The sequence below is a fragment of the Hylaeus anthracinus genome, unplaced genomic scaffold (genome assembly GCF_026225885.1).
Source record: "Hylaeus anthracinus isolate JK02 unplaced genomic scaffold, UHH_iyHylAnth1.0_haploid 11989, whole genome shotgun sequence".
In the NCBI taxonomy this organism is placed as follows: Eukaryota; Metazoa; Arthropoda; class Insecta; order Hymenoptera; family Colletidae; genus Hylaeus; species Hylaeus anthracinus.
The window spans coordinates 16,518,207-16,536,844 of NW_026534337.1; the positions used below are offsets into that span (position 1 = coordinate 16,518,207).

At 42.1% G+C, this 18,638-nt stretch overlaps 1 protein-coding gene across 4 annotated transcripts in view; it reads left to right on the top strand.

The window, feature by feature from the left end:
- The window catches only part of LOC128887553 (transcription factor AP-2-epsilon), a 74,996-nt gene that overhangs the window by 49,311 nt on the left and 7,047 nt on the right, over window positions 1–18,638 (top strand). For all 4 annotated transcript variants that reach the window (XM_054143566.1, XM_054143567.1, XM_054143568.1 and 1 more), the window contains exons 5-6: window positions 6,672–6,870; window positions 13,718–13,836. In XM_054143566.1, coding sequence (XP_053999541.1) covers window positions 6,672–6,870; window positions 13,718–13,836 — 318 coding nt within the window. The remainder of the gene's footprint in view (window positions 1–6,671; window positions 6,871–13,717; window positions 13,837–18,638) is intronic.

Sequence of the window (18,638 nt, forward strand, 5' to 3'; positions counted from 1 at the left end):
CGAACCTTCGCTCGTTTCGATTTTGATTGATTAGCAAACCGCGTAACGCTGCCCAATAAAAAGTCCGCGAAACAAATGGTTGCCTTGCGAAAGCAATTAAAGCATCGTATTAACCTGCCGGGGAACCCGCGAGCAAACACGACCGCGTATATATGTAACTTATGAAAGATTATCTATATATTATAAAAGCAGAGCCACGAGGAGCGAAACCGACGGATCTGCGATGTACATCTGTCGATTGAACGCAAGGAAAGTTTGACGTCTATTTACATAACGCTAAGATTCAGCCTTGAGGAAGCGAGCGATCCCCGACTGGCGTGAATCGAGTGTTACATTGATTTGCAAAATTTATCTCGTTGTGCAAAGATGACACACGGTTTTGACACGGTAATTTGTTTGTTTCTTTGGATTGGAACTACAAGGTCTCGATGACTGTACTTTCTGTTTTTCTTTTTTTTTTTTTTAAAAATTTTATTTAATTCGCTCAAGATATTGTTACTTTTCTACATTTGAATTGTTTACAATTCAAGAATAGTACGTCTTCTTCCAATCCATTTAACTCAAATACGACCTTCAGACGTATAATTTTTCCCCAACATACGATGTAAAAAAAAAGTCCGTATAATCTACAAATATGAATATAAATAACAGATAAATAGTTAAACGAACCAAGAAACGCAGAAGTAGAAAAAACAGTAAATCAAAGAGAGAAATTGATGTTAAACATATATTCTTCGAATCGAATTTATTGCCTGAAGGCGTTCATCTACGTAATTCGAACGCAAATCCATTGATCGAGGTATCGCGAAATTGGTTTCACGAGGGGATCAAATTTACCCGTGCAAGGTGATTCCAGGAAGCGTGGTTACACCTGTTATCGTAATTCGGATCAGCGCAATTCGTCTGAACAGCTCTCACCGGTGTCTTAATTACAAAGTAACGAAACCGCGCGTCGATTAATTTGCGGTTCGCGCTATGATATCGCATTCCGCTCGGCCACGAACGGATTAATTTATCAATACACCTGTGTAATGATCGCGTTACGTAATCGCGCCATAAATCACGAATACGCGTACCTCGCGAACCGCGTTCGGGTCGTCTCATTAAAACCATGGACACGCTGTTGCATCCAGGCACGAAATGATTTCTCTAAACAGCCCCGGGGCTGTAGATAATAGTGAATCGTCGTGGCATCACGGATCGCGGGTTTCTTACTCGCCGGGCGACGATTGATAAATTGAGGATCGCTACGGAGTAATCGTCTCGTCTTCGCCGACTTTTCACTGGCGTCGTACATATTTTATTGAGTGATTACTTTCCTCATTTTTATCGAATGCCCGCGCGGAATTTTTGCTTTTAACAGTTCTGTTCCCCATTAATCTCGACGCGCGCCTTGTCGGTCACGGAGCCGCGGTTCATTTGTAACTCGGTAACCGTACGCGTTTATTCATGTATTATGTGGCGTGATCGGAAGTTTAGGGGCGTTATTCCACTTGCGTACATAAATAATAAACATCTCTGTATATCTATCCGCATGTCCTCTCCTTACAAAAGAAAGGCCAAGCATATGATCTACAGTGGTACTTCTTTTTTTTTTGTCTCATTGTAAATATACTTTAAAAGTGCATCATTCTTTCCGATACTTGGTTGCGAAGGTGAACGTGTGGCCATTACTCTCAGGAATAATCGCGCAACATTAAATGACGGAAAAAAGCCTCTGTCCGGCTAGTAGCCGCGCAAAATATTTAGTATAATTTGATTTATCGTTTCGCGTCGCGATAATAACGTCCCGGACGAAACACCTGGATCACCTTGACTCCGTGAAAATTTCCTGACTGTCCTCCCTCCCTCCCCCCTTGTAATTCACGCCCTCCCTTCGCTATTTAACACGCTGGTTCGCTTCACGGTACGATGCGACGCTGATCGGAACACCGTGTCGTTCCGAGCTAGACTGATGCCGGCCGGATAAGAAAAGAGTTATTGGGAACGGCGTAGGCTTAGATGTGAAAGTAACCGGATTCACAGATGTACTCCTTTTTTCTTCGTGGATGATTTCGTAATCGGAAAAAGTACGGCTGCCGCATCCGGTCATTAGCTGTTACAACGATAATTGGTGGCTAGTGCGGGAAGGTTTTGTTTTTCCTGAGCATCTATCGGATGTTGAGCGATTCTGGAATCGTTGCGTTGTGGGAATTATCGACAGGAATCTGAACGACGAATGTCTCGTCGAATAACGAAAATCTGGCATGTTTTAAGACGCTAGGATCGTTATATTATTTTTCAATTATTGATATAAATCGATCGCGACTTTCGATCGTGACTTTCGATCGTATCGCGCAGCGTGTTGCTATCAAACTGTCCACTCGATAACGTTACTTCATTCGCGGCTTTCTCAACATTATAACATCGTTCCACCGCGGAAGGCAAACTCGCCCACGTCTTTACTTTCTACTTGTCCGCGTGTCGGCCGGTCGTTTCGTTTCTCGAGATCCATTCACGTCAATAAAGAAAAGTTTCATCCCGGGCCGCATTCAAACGGCAGCGCCGATTTATCGCTGTTCGGGAATTTAATTGACTGCCCACGCTTCGCGGTAATGCGGCCCGCAAGACCGGTGTCGGTGTCTTTGGCAAACGATCGCCGATCGATGGCACCGCGGTTCGATACTCGCGGTGAAGTATTAGGTGAAAAACTCGTCGTCGTGTCAGCCGCGCAACCGCGTTTATGGTAGTTGTTCCGTGGATTTATTTAATGGAGGATATTAATCAAACTTCGCTTGATCGTTCTTTCATTGAATATGAATCGCGTGAGCCTATTTCGGTTTAAATTGACAACTCCAGTTTTATAAAGAATGATATCAAAATTTTGTAAGATTCAAGCGAACAACCCCCATCGATAGCAACTTCGAAATCGCCTTGAAACACAAATAAAAAATACGCAACACGAAGTAGGCGGATAACTACGAGTAACTGTACGCTGTAAACTGGTTCGTTTATTCCAAAGATCGTAAGGTCGTTAGAACGGCCGGAAAGAAATCCAGTAACTGGTGCGATTATTCAGCCGAGGCATCGCGAGTCCCCGCGGGCCGAGGATGATGATTATCCTCCCGAGTAATTGAAATCGCTATTGCTACAAATTCTCTGAATCTAATTATCGGCGCGTCGGACGCGCGGTAATTAACACAGGCACGTCGAGTGTAAGCCACGTTTTCACGGTTCTAGCAGTCGTGACCGGTGCCTCTTGCCGCTTTTGTTTCAACGGCTCACGGCGATATATCCACGTTTCACCGGTGACAAATTGTCTAGTGGCGACTTCCTAGACGTTATCTCGACCAAAACAAGACGGCGGCAGCGCCGGGATACCCGAGGCGAGGATGCTGCCGCGAATACATGCACGGCTCGGCTCCCATGCCCGTTCGCGAGGTGAAAGATGACTGAAAATCTCATTAGCCGACAAATTTCGAGCTCGTACCAGGAATTTACGACCGGTGGATTTTAATCGCTACGAATATCGTGTAATGGCTCGGTTTCCTCCCAATTCTTCAACTTCGTTCGCCGGTATGTCTCGCTTCTCGCCGCATACCATCGCGATTGAAAGATCTAATCGATACCAAGGCGAAGGTCAAGGTTCAATTTAATTCCCTCGCACTCGGCGAACGTGGATAAATTGCTCGTGTCATTCTTGCGTGCGAAATTATTAATGCCCGCGTTGACTGTCCAGACGAAATAATTAGTTTTCGCGCTGGATCGAGTTTCAGGCCGAGTTCGATGCTGATATTTTTCATGGCAGTATTATATTAACAAGATAAAGTGCACTATAATATATTACCTTAGATGATATCTACCACAAGAGACAGAGTGAAAAGAAAAAGAAAAATACAATAAGAAATTCAATGGAAGACAATAATATCGAACGACGTCAATTAGAGAATAATTATCTTTCTTAATGAATCGTTCGATATTTATCCTAATAATAAATGAAATGTTTGCCTTGGCGATTATACAAGCGATCGATTACCGTAATACGAAGGTTTTCCTGAAAACGAGCGACGGTGAAAATGTTACGAGACCGTTTATACCTGTTCGCAGTCTCGTTGAATTAACGGTGACATGTTTTCGTAATTAACTCACGATCGATTGACCGATAGTGGATCCATCGATGAGTGAGACGGTTTCACAATTCACGCGGCGAAAGGTTAAAACGACCCCGTGTAATTACACGTTTCGCACACGCCGCGATTAACGTAAGCATAGCATGAGTTATTCTCATTAAATAAGTTAATACACCTTTTCAGGATCATTACCCGTGATGAAGATAATGAACCGAGATACCTTGCAACGTTTCGTGTTTTCGTTTCAATTACACTTTCCGACATTAATATGGATATATTATATATATATATATAATATCGTAATATCAGTCCAAAAATATATGCTACCATTATGAGTTTCTAAGACACAATAATTAACTCCACTTAATTTTAATAAATCAATCAGAGGTCATAAATTGAAATTCAATAGAACAAGACTCAATAAGTGGAACTACATTGAATACGAATAAACAAAACGTGAGCGAATAAACAAATTATCCTTGGCAAAGAACTTCGATACAATGTAAAGCACGTAGCTTTGCATATATTTACCGTGTACCATCGCGAGAGCTGTCAATAAATCCATGTAATTCTTCGAACGAAACACAAGTGTTTCTCCGCTACCAAATTGTAAACGCTATCGTCGGGCCTGTTGACCGTTACACGATTTTCTACCGCTTCATTCTCGAGATTACAATTTATAAGCGCGGAACAAACCCACGTCGACCTATTTGGTTCGCTTTGAAATTTATTACCCGTTTGACCCGACCGATCGAGACTTCGAAATGGATTGATTCTAGTTGACAACTTGTTTGCTCTCCCTTCCTCCGCACCTCTCCCGTCGCTCTCTCTATTTCTCCGTCTCGGATTTTCATGAATACAAACGTTAAACAAAGTCGTCCGCTGCACGGCGCGCGGCGTCTACGCGTAATCGCGATCAATTTTCGCGCAAAGGGGTTACGACCTCGTATGCATAATATACATATGAGACGAGACATTTCACAACGTTGTCTCGATGGCGACAAACGAAAATCGTGGACATTCCTCGCGGGATTTTCTTCTCGAGCGAGTTATGAACGTGTTGGGCGGAAGAGGCATGACCAGTTTTTCAAGGAATAACCGTTGTCACTTCCATGTATCATGAAAGAGAATCGATAACGTTGGGTGGTGCTTGCGAGCAAGTTATTATTATATCCGTTTAACATTTTCGAGCAATGGTGGTCGATCAGAGTTTTTGAAAAAAATGGAAGTACAATCATTCTATGCTCTGGAGTCATTCGAGGAAGCATGTTTTAAAATTCCTAATCCAAAGAATAAATTTAGAATGACGGGCACTGCAGGTACGTAGTAACACGATTCGAGGAAGCACGTTTCAACATTTCTAATCTAAAGAATAAATTTAGAACGATAGACACTGCAGGTACGTGGCACTACGATTTCGTCAAAGAATTTCAAGCGTATCGGTTCGAAACTCGCCTTGCCTCTAAAGAACCATAAACCATAAGTGTACCTCATGATCGAACCGACCAACGATGAAGAGTTTCAAGTTATAAGTTGACCATCGATTTGCCTTGTAATAACACGGCTTTGTCCGTTCCCTGCGGCCCTATATTAAGCATTCCAGGGCAACGATGCAATAATGCTGGACTATCGGTGCATAGGAATGAAAACAGGACGGGTACGGTGAATTTAAAATATTTCGCCAAGATATTGCCTCTGATCACGGTTATGCACCTATACACGGCGGATGGGATAACGTAATTTCAGAAGAACGGTTTTGGTATTCCTTCCTGGCCAGTCGCTGAAACCTCTTTGACCTTTTATCGGAACATCGTGCAGTAATCTTAAGAGGATTATTGCATTCCTTTTATCAACGAGGTGCAATTAATTGTAAAACATTTTCAGGAAACTATAATCAAACGTTCGTAGATTTTTCTGGACGAGGTTAAACATTGTTTAATTGTTATTCTTGGGAAGCGTGCTTCTTTCGAGAAACCCTTTTTTTTTATTAGTCTGCATTAAATTTGTGCTCATCCTTTACGAAACAATTCTATGGCTTTAAATCATAGCTAACGAATCTCAGTTACCGAGCTGTAAACGTTTCATACATCACAGAAAAAAAAAAAAAAAAAAAATAAAGAAATCCTCGTATCGTAAACCTCGAAGATCTGCATAAATACTTCAAGGCAGTATGTAAACCATTAAATGCAAATTGCCCTCTATTTTTAAAACGTTACATTTTTCTCGTGAATTTACAACATCGATTTACTCAAAGCTGTAGCGAACGTTGTCATCGTTGATGACCACCACTAAAAACACCGTTTCCCTATGATTTATTATCATTCTACAATTTGTAACCATCGATGTTCAACACGCTACTTTAACATTCGCAATTCTTCAACATCTCCATACGCGAAGTGCGATCTATCAGCGCTAATTGAACTTCCACGTGCTCCAATCCTGCCACGGATCGAAACGTTCAATTTCTACTTTCTCGACACTTGGCGCACGCGTTAATTGATCTTTAATCGATCGAATCACCAATTCCCCCCGCTACAAACTCGTTGTACCTTACTGTTGCAGACATGAAACCGTCAGACAGGAGCGAGAAGGCGATGCTGAGCGGGAACGCGCAACCTTCGGACGTGTTCTGTTCGGTTCCTGGACGATTATCGTTACTAAGCAGCACCAGCAAGTACAAAGTTACGGTAGCCGAGGTACAAAGACGACTATCGCCACCGGAATGCTTGAACGCGAGTCTCCTTGGAGGAGTCTTACGAAGGTAAGGTATCGCCTCGGTGCTTCGACCCGTCTCCGTTTCGCGAGCCTCCCAGACGTCGTTTGCGTAATACAATTTTATAAGGGGATTAGCCCGTTCGTAGTCAGACAACGATACGCCGCTGTTTGATGCTCCGAAGCTCGATAAATACGAAGACATTCACACTTGTTCAGAAAATCTCCATTGGATATATGTTTATAATAAATATTTATTTGAGAACACAGATTAGATACACATAGAGGGTACGAATATTTATGGGACCGTCTGTATATTCATTATCCTCCAATACGCTTGATGAATTTACTTATTAACGATGACCGTCAGAATAATTCTATATCGATGAAAATATAAAATTTCATACTTTTAGACACCCATTCGAAAGACGTGCCATGCATACCTACTCGGAAGAATCGTAACAACAAACGCACACATTTAAATTTCGATCGTTGCGAACATGTCTCGCATCCATCGGGCCCCAATACGCTTGATGAATGTGCTCGTCAATAACCACTGTAAGCCCACAGCGAGCTAACTCGCATTTATCAAGATAATCCAAGCGATTGAAATGCAAAACTGTTTACGTTCCTCGAGCAAAGATAAATGGACTAACACCAGTTTTGCGACGAACTCGTACACGAGTATCCACGGATACCGAGTCTTTCTCATTTTATCGCCGGCATAACTAATCCCGTCAGCCAAATACTCGGAACGGAACGGTTCGGCAGACATCCTCGCGAGACTAAAAGAAGCAGGATCGAGCAACTGTAAACGCGTTCGAGGCGCGGGTACGTCTTCGTCGGGGAATGATCCTTGAACCGTTGCACGCGTTCGCGTGGATCGAACAGGCATTTTAACGGTATCGCGTATGATGTTTCATCCTAAATCTAGCACGCAGTAGGCGATAAGGAACGCCGTGGTATCGTCGTGAATAAAGCGCGAGGCTTCTGGACATTTGTCCAGCGCTTGAAAAATCGGAGCAGAGAGCTCATCAACCGGACAATGCCTAAGATAGAGGATACCGCGGAACCGAGATACCGATACCCTCGAACCGTTAGGCGACTCTATCTACGCCGGTTAATTAATAAACGGGCGTTCGCGTTCATTCGGCCACCTCGTACTCGACCACGGACAGCCACCTGATTTATAGCTTTCTCCCTTGGAAGCGGGAAGCGCTCTTCTTTATCTGATCCGCCATTTTACTCGGCCGGAACACTATCCGTTGCACAATGCTTTATCACTAAAGGCGTGGATAAATCACCACCGCAACCGCCGGATATATCTCACGCACGCGTGAAACGTACGTAAACTGGGTGCGCGGGTTTGTGTTGGCGTAGACGCCTCGTAGCCGCGATTTTTCGCGAGCCCATCGCGTCGGGTTATGGGATCGACGAAGACCGAGAGGCGCTGCCGCGGATTTTCTGCCGCGGCTGGACGATACGTAATAATACCTGGCTCTTCGTCTTCGTCGGGCCTGATACACGAGCTGTTAACGAGCCTGTTGGAACCACGGAGATTTCCGTAATTTCCGTCGGAGAAGAAGCTCTAAATATTGATAGTTCGAGAGTCTCTGTCTTGGGTTACGTTACGCCGTTGGAGGATCAATTTGGAAGATCATGGTACTCGAACGAGAGAGAGTTCCTCTTTGAGATCGACATACATTAATTTTCTTACGTTTCTTTACGATCTGTTTCTGCTTACAATCGGTGTCTTCTGACCCAGGAACGTAACCTTTTCGATAATAGAGAACAAAAGCCATACAGAAGTTGAACATGTATACTATCGCCTTCATTTGGCTCAATAACGTATCTCCACCTTTACGATAATAAACAAAAACCTTGTACAAAAGTTGAACAAATATTATCATCTCCTTCTATCCCAATAATGTACCTCAACCAATAATAGAAAATTTCCAATAATAGAAAAAATGTCATAGAGAAGGTGTCCCTAACATCGAATGTATCAAGCATCCGAAACGATGCGTTCTATGAATCTAAATGTTCTGTTGGATCCATGAAAGTCATTGTCGCTATATTGCCCGCACGTTCGCTTCATCGACTATCGATGAAACGCACCCTTCAGCGTTACGAGTGTCCCACAAACCAGAGCAAATTCCGCCACGAAGGAGAAATGGAAGGTAAAAGAGCAACGGGAGTAAACTGCCAATGAAGCGGCCGATCTATCCCCAATGCAAATGAGACATTAATAATTGCATAGCTCCGAGTGTCAAATCCTCGTACGAGCGAGCCTCGGGCTGGCAGCGAGCATTCGATGCACCGCAGACCGCGACGATATAATTCATCCATTCGAATAGCGATCCGACTGATAATTACACGCGTCGGGTTCTCTTGCCACCATAGATTCTACCGTGCCCATCTGCCTTTCTTTTGTCTCTCCGCCCTCTCCCACCCTCTCCCTACGGCGCATCCAGTGTTCTACCTTCGCGGTGAATTAAGGTTTACGAGCGACGGGTTTACAGTGCTGCCAACGATCCCGCGTCGTCCCCGATGCGCGACCCCTCTCGCAATTGCCGGTTGCTCGACGCGAAATTAAAATTGCAACTTGGTTTATCGATTCCTCAATCGCTGACAGGGATTGATATTTTATTAACCGTTTGACCGCGCTACTCCTCCGCGGGATTCGACTTTCTTTCCTTGAAGGAGGGATTGTCTTCGACTGGAGATTTACGAACGGGAACGTTGGAGACTAGAAAATTGATTGTAAAAGAAATGAAAAATGGGAGAAATGATGATATTTCTTATTACATTGATGATAAGGGTGGATATACGCCCTCGCTCAGAAGTATGTGGACAATTGCTTGATAGAAATAAATATCATCCGATCATCATATAATCATCCGAAGTAGTTTTAGAAGAAACTGAAACGGGACTTGGATGTTATAAAATTTATTAGATTAGTTACACAAAAATGAAATTTATTTCACTTGGAAATACTGCTTTCATTTATCAACGTGCTTATATAGATCAAAAATACTAGATTATAATATTATAATACACCGATTAACGGTTAGAATTATAAGTGAAAATGATTTCTCGTCTCGCAACCAGCCATTATTTAATTTCGTTAATTTACTTGGCAACGGTTACAGGGGCAGCAATAAATTCAGAAGTTACGATGTTCGAAACGAACCGAGATGCTTGGAACGGAGGATAGATCCATATAATACGGCTGACAGATGATCATTAATCTTTTTTGGAACAATCAGCGATGCTTAAATTATCTCTGTTCGCGGTGGAAACAATCGCATCTCGAACAACTTTTGCAACGAGGTATAACTGTCGATCGTAAACCTTCGTTTGGTCATAAAGATAGAGCGCCGCGAAAGAAGGGAAAGTGGAAGAAATAGATATAGGGGGGGGGGGGGAGAAAATGAGAGAAAATTTACGATGTTATCGAATAACCGTCGATAAATAATGCAGCGATGCAGCTGTTACCATTTGGATCTTCTTCGAGTTCGTAAAGCAAGCGTGCATCGCGAGATCCGCGACGGATAGGGATCGTACGCAACCATCGTTGTTTCTTAACAATTTAACGTAGAGTCGTAGAAAGGTCGTAGAAGTGCTAGAAATATTAATTAAAGGGAAAGTGAGCATTCTTGATCAAGCTTATATATCAATCGACTATAGAAGACTTTTATTCCAATCCTACATTTATTTATTTGTGTGACAACGTAGTGATAACCATTACTGATCTACGAGCCATTATTCGTTTCAGTTATGAAAATGATCGAAACAAGAAAACATATAAGCTTGGTTAAAACTGATTAATTTGTCTAGTTCGACTATAAATATTAATTAGTATTACCTTCACTAACTGAAAATGGATTAAATTTATAATTTCTACGTAAACTAAATATATTTCGTACTTATTTCTCGTGACTTTTACACCTTTTTACCTGTCAAGTGATAACGATGATATCGGCATATAAAATAACGTTTTATTACGAAGTACGTTTCACGTCGAACAACAAAAATCGCGATACAAAGTTGCCTCGTACTCGGCGGTAAACCTCGAAGTCGTTAACTAATTGTAAGAACAAGCCGATAGGAATACGAAACGCGAAATTATGAATAAAACATACGTTCGAATTAACTTTTACGATTGTTGCCTGGAAAGAAAAAAAAAAAGTAAACGTTTACGTTTCCTTGGCGGAGCGCGTAAAATTTTTTGCGCCACTTCGGCGAACGTTTGCGCGATCGTTATAAAATTTACTGCGGAATTTGAATAGCTTTTTAGACATAATCGCTCACATTTGAAACGCGAGAAGAAATTAATGTCGCTCGACTGTTGGAAGAAATCGTTGAAAAGGCAATCGCATACCAGGCAGAACTAATCGACAGCTATACGAGTCTAATCGGGGATCGTTTAGATTTTTGTGCTGTGCTTGTGCAATAAGTTTCTTTCTTTCTGAGGTTTGCTACGCACCCCATTTTACATCGTTCCTCCTTTCGATATTTCATCGACCGATCGTTAGGGGTGCGTCTAGGCCACGTTCGATGACAGGAAGAACCTCTGCTTTACTAATATCGCGCCGCAGTCGCAGACGATTAACGATGCCATCGTTCGAGGATGTCTCGAGCAATCAGGGGTGCAGGGTGGCCTACAGCTCGCGTAGGGGAAGCGCGATTCGAAGGGCGCGAAGAAGATCGGAGAAATCCTGCGAGGAGAATCCTTCTCGGGACAAGACTCTATAATGAGTGGAGAATTGCTCTCGTCACGTTCAAAGGACTGTCACGGCGTCGATAATAAATAATATGGGAGTACGTCTCCGTCTAACGCGGATTCGTTCGCCGACAAGCGCGAGTGGAAAGACAACGCGTTGCGTAAAGTCCTCGACGAGTTACGTCGAGTGGTAAATGCCCTGGCGCGATAATGATTATGTAATTTATACAGGATAATTGCACGTTAATGCGACGCGTAGACACTAGATTCGTACGTGCGTGACGAATCGTTATTTACAGGAGACCTAGAATAAGGGGACCGTGACATTAAAACGTACCGAGGTTTCACGCGATTACCGAACGATCGAAAACACGCGTGATTCAAAAAATACCGAAGGCACAAGGGGGTCCTTCAGTTGACGCTTTTCCGTTGTGTCTAGTCAAATATCGAATGAAGAAGAGAATAAACGATTTCATTCGTTAGTTTTTAATTTTTTGTAAACATTTCACATCCCACACATCCGTATGTTTTCTCATAGCTGTACGATTCTCCAGCTACCGCAATCTATAGTAAAGAGGGAAAAATCTTGATCGCTGTGAGCCCTCGAGCAAAACCGTAATAGTAAAGGAGCAAAGAATCTTTACGCGGCGAGCAACATGTAAACGCTAACAGGTTCTGAAGTACGATCTTTCCGCGGAACACCATCGAGAATTCGATAGTGCTCGTTCACAATCGCGCCCTATTCATCCATCATTCGAGGACCAACGTAACGGTAATACGTCCGTATATCGCCCACCTTTGTTCGGTCCTCGAGGAAGGCCGGTTCGTCCGGTAATCTTTCGCTTCGCTCGGCAATTAATACACTTTACCGCTACGACATTTTAATATATCTGCCCCACGGATCTACGCTCCCGACGCTTTTTCGTGCTGCTTCCTCGTAACGCGACGACACGGTACGTCGATTCCGGACACCGTTTTATTTATACCCGTTGTAATACACGCGGACGTCGGGATACACGCCAGCTGGGAACTTGATTTAGAAGTGTAACCCTGCTTCAGGAATTCTTGCGGTAATTTGTGACCGCCTAGCAGTTCGGGGATCGGTTTCACCTGGGAAACGATAGTCTTAGTCCGTTCGTTTCGAATTCATTGGCTTCGCAACGGAATTTAATAAGCGCTTTCATTTCCATCCTGCTTTTCTCGAAATCACCTTCATGATTGCATTTTTTTTTTCCTTTCTTTGAGCTCAATATAGCCAGATTTGTACGTTTTCAATTTTTCTTGTGTTAATTTCCTCGTGCTGAATTCATCTGTTTTCCTATATCTAGAGTTTCCCTGTTCCTACACTCTCGTGTTTGTGTATCTTTTATTTTCCTTGTTTTTCTTATTTTTCTATCCTTTTCTATTCAACTATTAACGTCGATTTGTTTGTAACGCGCATGCTTTCAACATTTTTCAAAGGATCTCAGTCCGCGATCGACTTACCCAGAACTCGAGTTGCTCAATGGTCGACGGATGACACGCGTAGCTACGGATTATGCTAATTTTCTCGTTTCTCTGTCGCTGCTTCCTCCGCCCCTACCCCTTTCCTTTTCGCGCGACGATTTCTTTTTTTTTCTTCTTCTTCTTCTTCCTTCAATGATCGCGACAAAAATGATTAATGAGGCAGTTCCGTTTCGAAATTCATGCGATCTGGAACGAGCCTTAGCGTAAGGCACTCGCCTAAAGGGTATCGGTGTATTTAAATGGGGCTGAATAAAGAGATGGGCCAGGAGACAATGATTTATTTAAATGAACCGGCTTGATACGACGTTTGAATAATTCGATTGCTCAACTCGCGATGCAGGCTACGGTTATAAAAATTATAGAACAGTTCTCCTTGTCCTACTGTGATGTATAAAGATCTTGTTAGCGTGTGTGGGGGGGGGGAGGGGGGGCGGTAGCCGTGACGATTCTGAACCACAATTTTCTTTGCAAAAATGTCGAACGGTGCTTCGGTTTTCGTTAATAATTCAAACCTATTTTGACATTTTTTTCAAAGAGGAATTTGTTCAGAATCGTCTCAGCTACCCCCATTACCGGTTCTTACACTAATTCTGGAATACCCTGTATATCCTACATTCCATCGAGCTAACTAACTGTACCGTTATGATTCTGATTTTTATTTTAGAGCGAAGTCCAAAAACGGCGGACGTCTGCTTAGGGAAAAATTGGAAAAAATTGGGTTAAATTTGCCAGCCGGTAGAAGGAAGGCCGCCAACGTCACGCTTTTAACATCGCTAGTGGAAGGTGAGTTCCAATCCACTCTCTATACAATCAATCTTGACTCTATAAAAATCCATGTTTCCAATTAAATAATGTTCAGTTGATCGGACATTAGTTTTTAAATTAGATTCAGACAACAAATTTAGTCACGAAAACGATAAATAAAATTCGATAATCGCCACCACTCGAGGAAGAAATACACCAATAACGCATGCGTAACTGGGGCAATGGGCATTTAAGAGCGTTATTAATTTAGGAGAATGACAAACAATAGTTTATCAAAACTCGATAAAAACTTTTAATAAAAGTCTATTCTATAGCCAATCATAAATATAGGTTTTGCGTCTTCTGAACGCGAATTGTTTTATAACGTACGAGAAATATACGGTTAAAAAAAAACAGGAATTGCTTAGTTTAATTATGTAGATCTGAACTTCGTTCGTTTCTTTCTTTAAATCGTTCGAAGCCAATCTTTATTATTCCCATTTTCCAGATGACAGTTAAAGAGTAATAAAGATAAGAATTGCAACGCATAAGCTTGAATATTTTCTTCCTTTAATTTAAAAACCTATTTGTTGTATTGGTAGCAGAAAAAGATTTGCATTTATTTAAATAATCTCACGGTCTATCCAGCAATGATTTTATGGTAATCACGTCGTTACGTGGCCGTGACACGTAAAATGATTATTTTTTTTTAATGAACATTAATTTGTTTGTTCGTAAATGTAATGATTGGAAGATTGGAAGATTAAGTTCGTGTCGTTCAAGCACGATTATTGTACTAAAGAGTAAAGTAAAATCGAAACGATTACGATGACGAGTGAGAAACACTCGTATGTAATTATCGATATTTATTTATCCAACGAAAGGTCACGTCTCGCGAAGTGATTGAAAATTGACATTTGAAAGAATAATACTTGCAAAGAATTTTTTGTTTACACTGATTGAAATAAAACTACTAGATTAATTTATATTTGTCCGATAAATTGTGTCGCGTAATATTTGATATATTATTATATCTCGTAAATGCGTAAAATCCGCAGTCTAAATATTAATAATAATAATAATAAAAGACTCGAATGCACGTCTACCACGCGCGAAGTAAACGTCTTAAGCAACTAATGCTTGGACGTAAAATGAAACGTCACTCTGTATATCCCTCAAAGTGGCCTTACTCTTTGTTTACCGCTCGTACAATCAGCTACGAAGTAATGCATACCGCGTTACAATCTTCGCGCAAGGAAAATACGCGCGTTACGACTTACTTCCACGCCGGACGCGACTTTGAAATCACTGTGATGGAATCATTTCACGCAAACGACTCGGCGTTAAGTGCGTTTTAACGGTAGCACAGGGGATCCTCGCGGAGACGTCGGTTAATCAGGAATCATTCCGGCAGGATATCCACTGGTAACCGCGCTCTTAATAATATACTCGTGCAACGTTCGTCCACTTTAGCACTACGCGCAAGGTTCGTCCTGCTCCCTTCCAGGACGAACCTCTAATGACTCCGCTGGAGGATCGTCCGAGTGTTGGTGCAGACGTTGATTATAATTTATGGTCGGTGGAGTTGTATAAAACGCAGCCCCATCTTTTCTTTCCACGTCACTGACACATCCGCGAAGAACGACCGCGGCGCGTGTGCGGTCAAAGCGCATTTTAACAGTCGTTTTATCGCGGTGACGGCGATACAGTTCTTGCGGAGCTAAGGGGATGATAAATAAGGGCCACGACAGTATGGCGGTTCTGAATGAAGACGCGTGCATGAAGTTAGGCAAATAAATTTTAGATACGAGAAGTCGAGTTTCAACTTTGCCTTAACAAGAAAGAAGAGTCAAAGTCGATGCTCGTGGCTTGAGAAGCCGATTTAAAGAGGCATGTAGTCAGTCGTTGTGCATTAGCATAACTAGCTGCAGCGTTACTATCTACAATGATTCAATAACGTACGCGCTGAATGATTATTCTAATGCTACGGAAAAAGGATACATTTAATCTCCCGTAGAAAAATTACATCGAGTGTTTAATAATTTGCGTGCAAACTGGATGGAGCATAATTTAGATTTCAGACACCCAATCAGAAACTGGAGTCAATAGGTTGAACGCTGCGATAATAAATTTCGAATCTATTTTAATATATTGTCGCAATCTAATCTAACACACCGGCAAATACCTTTCAATAACACAGAGACCATAAAACGTATTCTATTAAATTACCAGAAAGTATTCTCGGGTTATCCCGTTTAGCGTTCTAATTAACTGTCTCGCAACAGACAGGTTTTCGAACTCGTTCGATCGGACATTTAGAATCCCTATTACTCGATGGCATTTCGAAGACGGAAGTTAATCTCGAAGATACTCTAACCGAACAACTGTTGCGTTCCATTTCAATTTGTTGTTTCTTCTAACGGCCAGGCGTGTACACAACCAACGAGAAAGAGCAAACATAACGGATGGGACCATCCCATCTCTCATTATCGACGCATAGTGGAATAACTGGAATACATTGGAGCGGTATCGTCGAATAAAATCTATCATTGCCTTGCGCAACGTATAACCCTACGTATGGATCATTACATGGTTCTTAATTGGAAATATTCGGCTTTTACGATCCATCGATCGCTGTCCAGATGTGGCTTAAACGTCGACTTAGTTCTCGTCGGGTTTAATTATTGATTTTTTAATAACTCGCGCTGACTTGTACATCGTTGTATATTATTCTCCGTGTTAATCAGTTATGTTATAATATTACGTCCGTTATTCGATGTAGTTCTATTTTTTTTTTTTTTTTTTTTTTTTTTTTTTATGTCTTGAATCTGTGAATAACTTGAGATCGAGTGTAACTTTTATTAATTATATATAGAGCACTGAATTGGTTGAAAAATTTTTGACGAAAACGATCGAATTGAATGAAAGTTGCATTTCGAACGAAATTGCTTTTGGTATCGTTTGTAGTTTGTAATAGTTTGAAAAATCGCAAAGTTTTTAACAAAATTCAAATTCACGGAGCCATCGAGATAGTCACTCGTTATAGACTCCTCCGAGAAGTTGAAAACCAAATTCGAGGAATTGTATGCATTTACTATAATAAACACTGCAGTCATGCAAACGCATACAGGGACTGCAACTTACTGAAAGTTTGAATAATTACAGACTCCCCCGAAAGATAGAAAGGTAAATTCGTGGAAGGATGTAACATTTCGATACATCCACGTTCGTCAAGTAAACGGTTGTGATAGCCTTTGAAAGAGTTGGCGCGGTGCAGCGAAAGTGTGGGAACCGCCTCTGGAACGGAGGACGTAAACGCACCAGGTGTGTTGGTATACTTGGGTCGCGCACGATTAACGTACGTGCGTGATTCATGCGTAAATTCGTGTCTGGTTGCCGCACGGTGACGCAACGTCGGTTAAATCCACGACAAAAGCTCGTTTCGTCTCCGGCTCCACCTGTCGCTTCGCTATCTTCTCGGTTCGAAACGACGGCATCTGTTTATCATTTCCTCTACACGGGTTGTTTGAGAAAAAGGGGATCCGAACTTCGTGGACGTGTAGCATGTCGTCACAGACTGTGCTGTGACAAAGTCAGGTGACGATTTTGGTGAAACTGTTACACCGATTCATAAGTAACTTCCACTTCAGGTAACTAATTATATTTTGGGGGAACCTCGTGCAGGTGGCAATTTTTAATACGCCTGCTGTGTCGAAACAGGTGATAATCAATTATGACTATAGAATTGATTAAGATTTATTGTGGAATAAAATATTTTGATGAATGAACTGCGAATTAACAAACGGAAGTTATTTTGTCATTCTGAATTTCGTTTGAGAAGGGAGAGACCTTTCTCGTCTATGATATTTTTTATTCAAATGCTTCGTATCCGTTTGCTATTCTAGCGGAATTCTAAACGTTTTTCAGCGTGGACCACTGGATGCAATAAACAAATATGTGAGCTACGCGCTCCTTAAAAAAACAACTGGAACTTGATCATCGATGTTTTCATAATGTATTCAGGGGACAAATATTATACGCGAGCATGACTTGCGTATCGATACGCCTTACGTATCGACTACATAGTATCCGAGCATCAGTCGTAATCGAGAGGGCTTCGACAGGGGAGAAACCGCAAGTACACTCGCGGCTATCCGAACATCGCTGTCTCGAGGTACGCGGAAGAGAGTTCCCCCCGAAATTCTCGAGGCTTCGATTATCGAGAGGCTACAGTCGAGTGTAGTTTGTGGTCAGAGATCGATCATCTCACGTTGCCTATGAGTTACGCCAACGGCCGACCAATGGAACGATATCGTTCACCGTTCTTCGATAACATGGCAACAGAAATCCATCCACGCGGAAAGAAAGAACAACAGGTGTTGGAATGAAATCTATCTAACGTTTAAAGAAGCTATGATTCAGATTGAAAATAAATTTTTAACAAAAGGAGAGTTAAAGTAAAAGTGCGATTACTGTGATATGTGATTAACGTTCAAACAAACAATCCAAATGTTTTCTACCGTACAACAAAGCTAGTTTCTTTCATAATCGAACCGTGAGGCTTTACAATGAACGCGTCGATTTTTCGATCGAACGTCGAGCGATCGTCGACGACCGTAGTAAAGTCATCAAGTAAAAAGGGGTGATCGTTAATTCGCGAGTCACGTTGCTGATTCGTTCTCATATCGCTCCGTGCGCCAATCTGAGCTCGCATCTGCAATCACCTACCGACCAATCTGCGGTCCTCATCTGCATCAGGCAACGTACGCTCTACTGGTTGCATTGAGTTGTCTCAATCCACGTCTGTATCATAGATTATCGTCTGGATTGGTAATCCCCCT